The 13,520-nt window shown below is 35.3% G+C and overlaps 2 protein-coding genes across 2 annotated transcripts in view; one reads left to right on the top strand and one right to left on the bottom strand.

Annotated features, from left to right (window-relative positions):
* Nucleotides 1–1,278: 1,278 nt before the first annotated feature.
* Nucleotides 1,279–3,314, bottom strand: LOC138331295 (uncharacterized protein PF3D7_1120000-like). Its single transcript, XM_069278819.1, has 2 exons — nt 1,944–3,314; nt 1,279–1,813 (listed from the first exon to the last, which is right to left on the bottom strand). Exon 1 carries the CDS (start codon nt 3,246–3,248, stop codon nt 1,959–1,961), a length of 1,290 nt encoding a protein of 429 aa, XP_069134920.1. The 5' UTR covers nt 3,249–3,314; the 3' UTR covers nt 1,279–1,813; nt 1,944–1,958.
* A 1,856-nt stretch (nt 3,315–5,170) lies between these two features.
* Nucleotides 5,171–13,520, top strand: part of LOC138331371 (uncharacterized) — a 44,457-nt gene continuing 36,107 nt past the window's right edge. The window contains 11 exon segments of the mRNA XM_069278942.1: nt 5,171–5,748; nt 5,912–6,057; nt 7,312–7,516; nt 7,951–8,093; nt 9,003–9,104; nt 9,760–9,930; nt 10,242–10,379; nt 10,857–11,033; nt 11,548–11,708; nt 12,201–12,329; nt 12,989–13,087. Of these exon segments, the coding sequence (XP_069135043.1) occupies nt 5,631–5,748; nt 5,912–6,057; nt 7,312–7,516; nt 7,951–8,093; nt 9,003–9,104; nt 9,760–9,930; nt 10,242–10,379; nt 10,857–11,033; nt 11,548–11,708; nt 12,201–12,329; nt 12,989–13,087 (1,589 nt within the window). The 5' untranslated portion in view covers nt 5,171–5,630.

Genomic DNA, 13,520 nt, shown 5'->3' with positions numbered 1-13,520 from the left:
TATTGTATACATTGTTGAAAAACATTGACTAAATTGTGAAAGGGGTACGATTTTCCTTAATTCATTTAAGCATTGATGTAACATTTTTTTAAATTTCATCCGGGCATGACAGGAATTTTGTTTGCAAACTGTGGCGGATTCTCACAAAAGTTTGCAAACAAAATTTATTTCATAACCCGATGAAATTAAAAAATAGTAGCATCAATGTGTATAATTAATTTTTCAGACTACTTAATGATATAAATACGTTAAACGTACGATTCCATTTATTTCCCAATGGATATTTTTTTTCTTCTAGATCAATCCGCAACGCCGACGTCTCTATTGTGACATCATGATAACGTCGGGTTTTCGTGCCATTCTCGTTTTTTTTTTCTACATTGTAGTATGAAGAAAAAGTATCTGCTAATCAGAAAGTCGGATTTAGTGTGAAAACAGAAAAAGAAATTTGCTAAGCTGGAGATCTGAAATATGACATTTGACATGTTCCTACTTTTTTAAAGAAAATAAATGTAAATTTGTTTTTAAAATTTTTTTTTAATTTTTTTTTAGTTTTGGGGGGGGGTTACTCTCGCTTGAGTTTATTATGCCTTAGGATCTAATAAAAAAATTGCTCGCTGTCTTTCATGGTCTTAAATATCGCCGATATCTGCAGCATCTAGACATTGCTTTGGTAATCTGAAAAACTGGATATGAACTTTGGATTTTTCTTGAAAATCTTAGTTCCATCATCCTTTGAGATCTGGAGATTTGAAAATCCAGTCAAATAGTTTTGAAATCAACATACAGAATGTTTCCGATATTGTATTTAGGGGCCAGCGTTGATCTTCTTAGTGCAGAACAATCGACATATCATTTTGATATCTGTTTTAATGTAATTGACAAATTTAAACAATTTTCACACTCAAGTAAACATTGTAATATCGGGTCCAAAGACCACTATTAGCAGAATAGTGCTAAGATTGTAAATTGTGCCTCCGATATAAACATCGGCAGAGGATCGAAGCATTAATTTAAAAAAGACTGTCGTCATTATCGAGAGAAAAAACGACATGTGGACCTTATGGATTCCGTAACGATTCTTTAATTTCGATCTCCAATCAGTTTTGAAAAGGCCTTTTTAGTAATGTTTAATTATTTCATAATTAAATTTAATTGGATAGACCTTTTCGAACACTGTGTTTGCTGGAGAAAATTTAGTACGACAAATTATGATTGCAAACTGGCCTTTAATTAATAATTTCGAATCAGAAACAAATTTAAAAAAAAAAAAAAAAATAAACTTTATAAGATTTACTGACATTTAGAAAGTATGAATATCGATACTTGTAAAAATCAGTAAAATATGTTATCTGTATCGGATGAGTACATCAGTACTTACTTACTTGTTCATGAGAAATGAATATCTGATGAAATAAATAAAATGTGTTTTAGCAGAATCAGCACAAAAATATTGATAAAAACATGCTTATGAAAGGAGAAAAAGAGGGTGGAGAAAACAATATGTCTGTGAATTTAAAGTTACAGAAAATTTTAATTTAAAAACAGAAAAATTGTCGAATCTTTCAAATGAGGTGTTTATGTTATCGCAATTGAATTCTGTTAGTAACAGTATACACCCTGACAAATATAATTTAATGCATATAAATGAAATAAATTTGACTCTAAAGACGAATGCCGAGGTTCTAAATAATCTATCAAAAAACATACAGATTTTTTGTAAGCTTGAACAGCAGATCTAGTTGAGGAACAGGCGGGATTTATCTATACATGCAGAGCCCATGGAATGCCATGGGACAAACGGATCATCCGTCTGGAAAAAAGAAAAGGATGATTTATTTTTAAAAGCCAGTGTCCGTATGGAAAATGAGAGAAATAATTTGGGCAAAATTTTTGAAAATAATAAACAGTAAATCATAATATAATATGATATGGATCATTACCTCACTGTGAATAGTTCAGTAATCATCCCCTCTAACAACACAAGATGGACGGCGTACCCGTGTTCTCATTTGTCGGATCTTACGGTCATGTTCAGTTTCCGGAACTTGCAGATTAACTTTCTTAACTTTCTCCTTTGTGGCCTCTTCTTTAAAGTCAATCCATTTGCCATCAAACTTTGATAAAATCATCTGTCGCTGAACCCTACTCAGGACATTCTTCATTGACTCCCAAGCCACATTTTTCCTGTTATCCGAATTTTCAAATTCTTGAATGCGACGTGATTTCTCGTCGGCACATGCCTTTTCGACCCACTTCGCAGCGAATTTCCTTAGCAATTCTTCCTGCATTCTGGATTTAACCTCCCTTACTTTATCTCTGTAGGTTTCTTCAATCCTTTCTTCCTCTTCCAACACTTGTCGGTATATCCGTTTCATATCTGACAGAACTTTCTCGAAATTCTGCATTGCTTTGGCTCTCTTCTTGTCCTTGAGCAAATTATTTTGTTCCATCACTCGATCTTTTCGCTCTTCCTCTGACAATCTCTTCGTTACTTCCCTATCCATATTTAAGATCACCTTAATGAGAGATTCATCGAGCATTTCCATCATGGCTTCACGATAGTCGTCATCCAACTCCTTTTCTTCCTCAACTAGTCTCCCGAATGCTTCCTCTAAGTCCCTGTTGATGTAAGTTCGCTTTTGGTTGGTCTCAGCCATTGCGTCGACTAAATCCTCAACGCTTGGAGACCTGTCCATGTTGTTTAACATTCCTCGCAACAATTTGATCTGATATAGACGTTCTTCTTCAGTCTCCATGGCAACCAAACCAGCATGCGTAAAATGGAGTAACTGCAATTGCATTTCATCCTTTACTTTCGCTTGGTGGTTTTTCGTAGATGCCTCTTCGGCTTTCATTTTCTTCTCGCTGAAGTGCACAGTATCTTTCAACTCTTTGTTCACAGGAGTCAAAGTTTGAACTGCTTCTTTTTTCTCGATTTCCTCTTTTTGAACTTTCCTGGCTTTCTCCTTGTCGACTTCTGCGTTAACATTATGGACCGTCAGGCGACGAGTTGATCGTCCCAAAGGTACCACCTCTTTCACATCCCAATGTTTGCCGCGATACGTCTTCGTATCCAATGACCAATGTTTCCGGTCACAAAGTTCATAAAATCCGGGTTGTGGTTTTATTCCGCTGTGTGTATTTTGAAGATTCTTCGCCTGTTGTATGCTGTGTCCAAAATTTGTATTCATGTAACGTTTCATCAGAAACTCCTCACATCCATCAGAGTCGCTATCCGACGACATCTTTCTAAGGAAGTAACAGCCAAATGCAAGCTGCAGAGTAACAGCAACTACAAGTCGTCAAGAAACACCAATTGTGACGTCATAATCATAAGAGCATCGATGTCGACTCGATATTATGACGTCACAAATGGTTTTTGCGTCCCTGGGCCATTCTTTGTATGATGATATGTGAAGCACATTTAAGCATGATATTGTCTTATTGGGAGATTTATGGTCCTATAAATCTCCCAGGATTGCAGACAAATTGAATAACGTGCGTTAGTGCATTGCGTCGATCATTTTAATCAATAAGTTTCATCTTTATGATATTCAACATTTCAAAATCATAACTAAAAATATTGTTGCGAATAACATAGAACAACATTGGGGTTTTTCATTCCGGTAGCACGCAAGTAACGCACAAAAATTGCGCATTGTGTCATTATGTCATGACGTCGCTCAGAACGACGTCATAATACATGTTATACATATCACTTCACCAACGGGAATTATAGGAGAATTATGATCTCATAAATTCCCTTTTTGGTTGGTAAGGTTACATAATGTCAGTCCTGGGCAAATGGAAATATTCTAGTATAGTAACGCCATTAACACCAGATGAAACAAACATGGCAAAGATTAAATCATATCTCTTAACTTAAAGAAGTTACTTTTTTATCCTGTAAAGTGTACAAAACGCCAGTCAAAAAAAACGAGCTTTGTGTATTATGTGCGACCTGATAAAACCAAAGACGACATACAATTATAGGCTAGTCAAACCTCTGGATTAACGATTAGTACCAGAGTAATGGACAACTGCAAATACATGTATGTGCCCAATCCATAAGTCGAACTCCAAAAATCCAAAGAGTCACCGCCGATTAGTAACTCATGATCAGTTCAATACATACATACTACTAATGCGTAACAATATTGTAGAACGCATGAACACGGGTAAATTAATTTTGTTGTCAGACACGGTTTTACTCATTCTCGATACCCCAAGGGTTCCGATCACTTACGATCTCTACACCCCTGGACTATCTCATAGTAAAACTGAAGGCAGCTCAGAGGAACAAAACTGAATCAATCACAGACAAGCAAATTTTGAAGACTGCAGAGAGAACGCCACCCAATTTCAAAGCGACACAGTCAATCACAAGGCACAGAGAGAACGACGCCCAACTTCAAAGCGACACAGTCAATCACAAGGCACAGAGAGAACGACGCCCAACTTCAAAGCGACACAGTCAATCACAAGGCACAGAGAGAACGACGCCCAACTTCAAAGCGACACAGTCAATCACAAGACACAGAGAGAACGACGCCTAACTTCAAAGCGACACAGTCAATCACAAGGCACAGTGTACAGCAACTTCGCTAGCCAAGGGCATTAGTCCATTCTCTTTCTTCTAGTAGAAAGAGAATCGAACTTAATACCCTTGGCCAGCGAAGTTGAGTGTACAGTTGTACGGCTCTACCTGTTGTGTTAGTTGTCTCCAGTTCTACTATGAGATATATAGTCCATCGGACGTAGATAATGAATAGCGATAAAAATAAACAAGATTGTCGATACAGATGTTATTTATCTACAAATTAACAAAGGCAAACTTTTTGTTTGGATTCAGTTTTTTTTTATCAAATTGAAACCAAAAGTAGTTATAAATTGAGCCAGTTCATCTACAAGGAAAGATAGAAGTGGTGTGCCACAGGGAACACTTGTCTTAGCAGAGACATACATTATAGGTCAATATGTTTTTGGTCTTAGGACCATCTTTGTTTTAATCTACGTGAGCGATATTTCGGAGATTCCAAAATGTGTAATATTTTTTTTTATTATTATTAAATAAAAAATGTCAGTAGCTCAGGATCAGATTGCACAGTATTGCTTGTAAGATTTTCAATTAATTTCAAGATTTTCTTTTGATGTTGAGATAAGATTTTTAATCTTGAAAAAGAGAGGAAGCAAATTCACAAACACACACACTAGACTTCTATTAAAGTTTTTTTCTTTTTTTTTTTCTTGGAATGTTCGTGCGATCATCTTTTTTCCTCATTCTTTTGATATCTTTAAAACATCCAATATACATGCACATGCATTATTACAAATGGATTTGATTAAATAGATAATATTGTGTAAGTTTTTTTTTAATTATTCCGTTTACGTGCCTGGCTTACTGAAATCCCTGGTCTAGGGGAGGCAATCAAGATTACTTATTTTTCCGCCGCTAGGTGTCAGGAAGGTTTGTTATTATATCCGGTTTCGACATCGTCTGCATGCTTGTGTCATTTCTATATGAAAAATTAGCTTAGTAAGCTTTTATCTGTCCGGTAACGACAAGTTGACAACATCATGCAGATATTGAATATGATGTCATGAAGTTACTGTAGCCATCTGACAAGATGACCGGCACTGACAAACAAGATGTTTGGCAGATTTCCTGGCCGAATTCAAAGTTGACAAATGGAAATAATGTCGGCACACCTTCCAGATCTCCACTCGCTGAAGTTGGCTCACAAGGTACAAACTGCTACTGAAGGCCTACCTAGGCTATATATTGCGTAATCGATCTACATAACAATATCGTAATGGACTTATATTTTAAATACAATTAAAAATAAAAATGCATTTTATGTATACTTTACAGTAATCTGCTATGTTTGTTTCTTGTTTCTATCCAAAGAGATGAAAACCATGAATATCTCCATATTTCGACGTTTCACGTTTGTGCTGGAGTTCAACTCGACAATGCCATTTAAAGAGAAAACCCGATGGCGAAAGAAAATTATAGAAAATGGTGGAACGGTGTCATATATAATAACAAGGAAGGTAAACCGAAAGTTAATTGGTCAAACCCTCCATAATGGACACCTCTATATACAGGACACCTAGCTATAAAGGACAGACTCAACATTCCCATTTTGGTGCAATTTATTATATAATTGCGTTGGTAGAGCACCTGGCTAGTGTTCGGGGGGGGGGGGGGGGTTCAAATCCAAGTCTGACTGTCCATTTTTCTGCTCCTACTATATAACGAACACTGTCTTTAAATGACATTTTGATATGTCCCATATTAATGTCCATTGTCCTTTATAGACAGGTTTTACAATTTATACTGTACTCTTGCCTTAAGTTTTGCTGTATTACATGAATGTACCCTTTCAATTGTCTTGGATAATACTAGACAATCCTGAATAACTATTTTAATCTTTATGTTACATTGTTAATGGTTGAACAAATAGTACAGCACATGTATAGTATACACTTAGCTGACTACTAGGTACATTGTGCATACAGTATATAATATGTAATTATTTTTGCAAATTTATTTATGACTTACCTACACATACTTTGTGAAATACTTTTGTGACTGCTAGTCCAAAGGACTAGGTATGGTAACGGCCTTTTGTGGCCCCAAAATCCGCCATTTTTCAAAGTCTGTTATTTTAAGATGTCAATCTTATATTTCAAATATTTCAAAACTACATACCTGACATATTTGATTGTACTATTAGGTAATATAGCAGTTCTAGTTGCCATGGCAACCATTTTTATTATACCTAAATTATGCAAAATGTGAAAATTTCATCAAAATTGGCCTTTTTTATGCAGCTTTCATCTAGTTAACATAGAGTGCATTCTAGAACACACTTTATATTTCTCAAAATGATGTATTCTTCGTGTCTGCTAATTCCCTTAAAATATAAAGTTTGTTCTAGGTTGTGCTCTATTGCTTTTAAAAGAAAAACTATAAAAAAATAGGCCAAAATTGACGAAATTTTTAAATTTGCATAATTTATGCAAAGTTACCATGGTTATATAGCAAAAACATACTTTCTGTTAACAAAAATATCGTTCAGTTTTTATCAGGGGCGTATTCAATATTTCAAACGCAGCAACTTAATTTTTAAATACTTAATTTGAAATTTGGGAGATTTAGGGGCCAAAAAGAGCCATAACATATCTAGTCCTTTGGTTCTTTTATGTGCTCCCTTATTTGTTTGAGTTCTTAAGTGTCCTTTGCACTTATTGGTTCAATTGCGATACTAGTAATTGCATTGTACTAAATCTCTTGGTTTTCAGGTTTCCTGTTTGGTTTTATTCAACGATATGTTAGAGAAGACTACATACAAGGTTCGACAGGCGAGAAAGTTTGGGATACCAGTACTGAGGGCCGAATTTATTGACGATTGTTTACTGCAGCAACAGAAGCTCTCTATGACTCCTTATATTGCTGGAGCAGCCATGGATGGCAAAAACTTCCAGAAAGGGAAAATAATGAGTACTGGTAATATGCTTTTCATTAAGCATTGATGTCACTATTTTGTAACTTCATCAGGGTATGAAAGAAATTTTGTATACAAACTGTGCAAATCCGCATAGCAGATTCTCACAAAAGTTTGTTTTTTTTAAATTATTTTCTTTGATTTTTTTCTTCATAGTAAATGCAGTATAAAGAAAAATAAACTGCCAATCAGAAAATCAGATTTAGTAAGAAAACAAATAAGATTTAATTATTAATCATTGATGTCATTTATTAAACAATGAGTTTAAAGTGAGTCACTCTCGATACACATTGGAACTTTTCTAATTCAAAGCCTGGAATAGTTCATTATGAATTTTCAGGGGAGAATGTCAGTTAGATATACATCAAGGAGCTTAATCACCATGTGAACAACTCCATGCTTGACTTAAATAAACATAATTTACTGTTTGTTACAGCACAACATCAGGGATCTGTACGAAAGAAAAGACGAAAATTATATCTAAACCTGAGCAGTGCAGAGTGCTGGCCCCTTGGGGACCCAGATAGCCCTGAATATAATGAGGAAGAATATGCTGTGGCCAAATGGGTTATACTTAAGGTAATTAGTCAACAAAAATGTAACATTTACAAAATTTGTTCTTCTCTGCTGAAATGAAGGACCAAGGTGAGATTATGTGATACGTACCACACCTGCCATCCATCAACAATCAGCTTCATCTTCATAACCACTTGTCGGACTTAACCAAATTTTACTGGTAGCAACCTTATGGGATGGACACTCAAAACTGTAACAATGGTCAGGCTGACCCATCTTCCTTGATTCAGAAGTGTCAATTTAGCTTTTTCCATATAAACGACTTTCTTCTCTAAAACTAAGCCTTGAAGAGCACTCATATTGCACAGGTAGCATCCTTATGGGATAGGGATTCAAAATTGTGGAAATGGTGGAGCTGACCTCTTGGGACTGAAGGGTGGGACCAAAGGTGTCAATTTTTGTACAAATTGTGGGGCTGACATCCCGAGGGTCTGAGGGGCGGGGCCAAAAGGGTCAATTTGGATATTTCCATATAAACAACTTCTTCTCTGAAACTAACCATTGAACAACGCCAAAAGTAAATTTGAATTGATAGGATATATGGTGGGGATTCAAAAGTACATATATACAAATCATGGGACATACTCACCAACAGGACTAATGGTGGAGCCAAAGTGGGGTCAATTTTGCTATTTCAAATTGTAAAAGATTTTTCTATAATTACTAAATAAATCAGGTGAGTGATACAGGTTCTCTGGGCCTCTTTTTCTATTAACATGTCAAAGAGAGCAATATTTTACAGCCTATAAGATGAATGACACTTTCAAAGGCTACAAAAATAATTTACAAAATTAACACCCTGCAAATAAGTTTCAAAGAGAAATACACCTGGAAATTGAAAATTGTACAAAAATAATGAAGGTGTTGACATATGCAAGGTTTCTAATCATTCCACTTAAATTTGTTTTTTAGGCCAAAGATTCTATCCAGATCCTGGAGATACACGCCAGCCACTGTGATATTGATCTCCCATACAGACTCTACTCACAGACTGGAGTGTTACATCAAACAAAGGTAATCATCCAACGCTAGCAAATACTCAAAACCAATTTTCTTTCGCGTTCAATATATTTTCATAATATTTTGTTATCAAGGTTAACTTGAGAAAGTTTATCTCTTCAAATTTACATATTCCACAAATTCTTACACAATTATATCAAATGTATTTCAATTTAATTTTACATTCGCGAATCTTGATCTCTGTGAAAATGCTTTGAAATTGAAATTGAAATTTGAAATTATATTTAGTAGCCACAAAAGAAAGTTGATTTCCAGTATCTTATCTGTCTTTCTAGTAAAAATGTGTTCCCACATAATTTAAGTGTTTCAATAACTCTAGTTACTCTAGCTTCAAAGTTGGAATGCGATTTAAAAGCTATTGTGGTAAATTTAAAATGATAAGAGTTCAAAACAAAAGTACATTGGGCTGTATTGTTGTGAAATTTGCAAAAGATCACTTGTAAAAATTTTCTCTAATTTTACCTAAAGAAATACTGGGTATTTAGATTTTTCAACAGAAATACCACAAAGTAAGTAAATTGTCTACATGTGCATGCATAATCTTTAACTTATGTACCCCTAAAGACACATGTAGGCTCTTCTAAATTAAACACTAGACAAGTCCATTATGAAATTTCAGGGGTGAAATTGAATGTAAATATTTTGACAGATAAATGACAACAAAGATACCCCCATTGCCTGGTATGTCTGTACTTCCGAGGAGGTTGTCAGTGGATACGAACAATTGTACCAACGTTACACCTCACACCCCTACAACATGGCTGTTTGGGACAACCCAGTGCTTACTAATAGTGCCTTAGGATCTACCAAGCTACGAATGGTAGGTACACACCCAGAGGAGACAGCTATTTTGTCACCTTACATTCGAATCATGATTTCATGTTGATTCATTATAATCATTATGATATATAATGTAATAGATTTCTCTCAGATACTTTCTGAAAGTTTTACAGAGAAAATTTTTCAAGTATGGAGGTTAGCAAAACTGATGTTAATTACTTTTTTTGAACTTTGACATTTTATTCTCTTACTCTCTATTCACCAACACACCTGCCACGTCCTTAAATGACCCCGGCTGTTAATAGGACGTTAAAACAAATAAAAACAAATTTAAACCTCTATTTTCAACAGCTGCTGGGAGAGTTATGTACCTTGACCACGGAGGTTAGTCCAGAGGTTGGCCAGTTGGTAGAGCTGGTCTGGGCAGAGGCCAGTCACGAGGCTGAAACACAGCTAGACATGGAACTCCAGCACATTAAACAAGAAAAGGTGTGGTGTTATTTTAACAAAGGTCTTTTGTAATAGGTCTAGATAGGATCTCGACAGCTAACAAACCATCTATAAACTGAAGGCTCTGTCGTGGAAACCACCTAATGTCACATCAAATTCTGTTAATGTCATTTTCCTCTTAATATCACATTTTCCATGACGACAAATTGAACATAATATTAAGAGGATTCCACTGTAGTAGGCCTTGAATAAAATTGATAGCTATCATACAAGTTATCCCATGTCTTCCTATTGTCTAGCTCTTATTCTATCACATCCTTTGTTGATTTCAGATCGAGGCTCCTAAAAGAGGTCTTATATACACTCAGTCAATCACTTTTTTATAAACTTTCATTAATTTAACATATACCAGTAACACAAGTTGTAAGACATTTGCTTTATAAATTTTTAGACTATTAATGACTTCCAGAAGAAGTTAATAAAATATCAATATACAGGCTATTTTTGCACTGACAGGTTGAAGAAGCAGAGGCGATACTTCTACAGCTGAAGTCTGCTATGATAAAGGAAGCAGACGACACCACAATAAAACGTTTACTGAAGGAGTTCTACTCTGTCCTGCCATACAAAGAAAACTTCAGAAAGGACACATTGTCACTGAGGGATATCTCCTCCAAACAGGACCAGTGCCAGGTCTGTGGTTTTTATCTATTACCTTTGGTGAGGTCAATACGGTGTTATATCATCCTGGTAGAATTAAATGACAGAGAGAGCTGGAGACCAATATTTTATATTCTACTTGGGCAGTATAACAACATATTAACCAAATCACATTGGTGAGGTTAATATGGTGTTATATTATCCTGGTAGATTTAAATACATGTAATAACTGAAAGGGTGGAACTTGAGGCCATTATTTTATATCTGCTTGGGCAGTGTAACACCATATTGACCTAATCTCCATACTTTTTATTCAAGATATGAAGTTTGTTAAAAACATTTAATGTCAATATCATTATATAAAACTACAATGAGAATAGTGGTTTTTAGAAATGAATATAGAGGCATATGCTTGCCTGCGTCCATTAGTTTACTTATTACTTTAAAATTAACGACACAAACATAAGCATTTTATGTTGGCCTCCACGATGACAGTTCTTGTATTTACAGTATTTCCAATACTTTGATGACTTTTTCTTTGTTTTAGCTTGTAAATGACATCCTGGCTGTTAGTGAAGCCACAGACTGGTCAGACGAGGCTACAACACAAGCTAAATATAGAGCTCTACGATGTCATGTGACTTGCCTCGACCAATCATCAGAGGAGTTTCAACATGTATCAAAGATGGTGACAAGTACATCAGAAAGGTATCAGGAATTTGCATGCATTCTCTTTTCTAAAATGTTGTCATTATTATCATAACCAAAATTATGGCTTGTCACACTTCTGCACAGGATTGCATTATATAAACTTAATTTATGAACAATTTCTAAGTAAGGTAAGTCCTAATGATTGCACTAAACTTTGTATGTTTTGATTGAATGAATTAATATACAACTAATTATGTACAAAATTATGTTGTCCAACATTTTCTTGAAAACTTTTGGGGCGAGACTTCTAACTTATTCCAGGACAGAATTCGGAAAGAATACAAAGTACAGAAAAAGTTAAAATGCATCATGGTAACATTTGCATTTCGTAATCTTATTCTTAATACTATTTCGCAGGGAGATATGATGGAGCATTTGTCAATATCCAAGTTAAAAAATGTTTCTAATTCGTGATTATTGAATTTCATGGAAATTAACTTGATCGTTAATACAGCAAAAATGACAAATATTATCTATCTATATTTTCAGTGTTACAGTGAGGAATATCTACAGTGTCACCCGTACACTTGAGGATCTAGAGTTTGAGTCCAATATCGGAAATGTGAAACAACTAATGCATGCCTCATCACCACATAACTTCCTTGGTATAATGTCCAGGTGAGTTTGAAATCTTTAACATTGACTGGTTTAATCATTCAGGTATCTTTGGCTTGTATATGATTCAGTGAGAAAGTACTATAAGGAAGGCAAGTAGCTCTATCACAAAGAGACACATCTCAAACTTACGACAGTCTCCCTGTTCCCTTACACATCCATCTTGTACATGTGTTTTGGGAGCTATTGCTGTCAAGTAGTTCAGATATTCTGACACTTTACCATTAGCCCTTTAACTTTGAGCTACAAGCCTGTTGGGTATGTGTGGCAGTTTCCAGGTATTGATCATAAAAAAAAAAAATTATCTCCAGGTACTCTGGCTTTTATCCTAAACCTAGCTGGCACATCCTTAAATGACCTTGAGTGTTAATTGAATATTAAACAAACCCAATAGATCCAAATACATCTCACATATATAGGATGTCAACCTATTATATTTACTGGCTGACACAAAAGCCTTAACCTGTCTATAAAGGTAACCTGTCTTTAGTGACCATTTTCATTTCTACTCTTCACTAGTCGTCATAAACTTGTTTGACTGTATATAGAAATTTGAAACTATTTTTTATTGAATTCTGCTTAAAATCAAATAGAAATATAAGCATGTGCAGGCCTTCATTTTACCGTTTTATAAGCCAATACGGTATGTTGTTCTATTCCAGGGGACTTTTGCTCCCAAACCTTGTGGAGAACTTTTACGGGATCGACAGGACGGACAGAGGCATGCTGGGATGTGGCATATATTTCGCCAATTCAGCAAGGTAGTGTTGATTCTCTTTATTTCGTAAAATATGAAGAAGCAAATAAAGGATATTATGTGAAGTTTTAAATGACCCAACACTCAAGCGATAGTAACAAAATGAAAATGAATGTTGGCAAGGGACCTGCCAGAACAAACCAAGAGTTGGATAACCATGGTATCGGTATAATCAGGCATTACACCATTAATCAACAACCATTACATTCCCCCTGACCTAAAAGGGGGCAATTTAGCTATACTAATATAAAAAGGGCCCTGAGTTTCATGAACGTTCTTTAAGGATTTCCTTAACTTAAAATTCCCCTTAGAAAAGCACTACAGAAGTCAAAAAGCATCTCATAAAATCTGTAATGCTTTGCTATGAAGAATATAAAGTTATCCTGAAACTGGGCCCAGAAATTGAACTGCAGAGACAGACATTCAACTGGCACACC

The sequence above is a fragment of the Argopecten irradians genome, chromosome 9, assembly GCF_041381155.1.
Source record: "Argopecten irradians isolate NY chromosome 9, Ai_NY, whole genome shotgun sequence".
Taxonomy (NCBI): Eukaryota; Metazoa; Mollusca; class Bivalvia; order Pectinida; family Pectinidae; genus Argopecten; species Argopecten irradians.
Note: the sequence above shows the minus strand (reverse complement) of the source record. Positions and strands in the feature narration are given on the sequence as shown.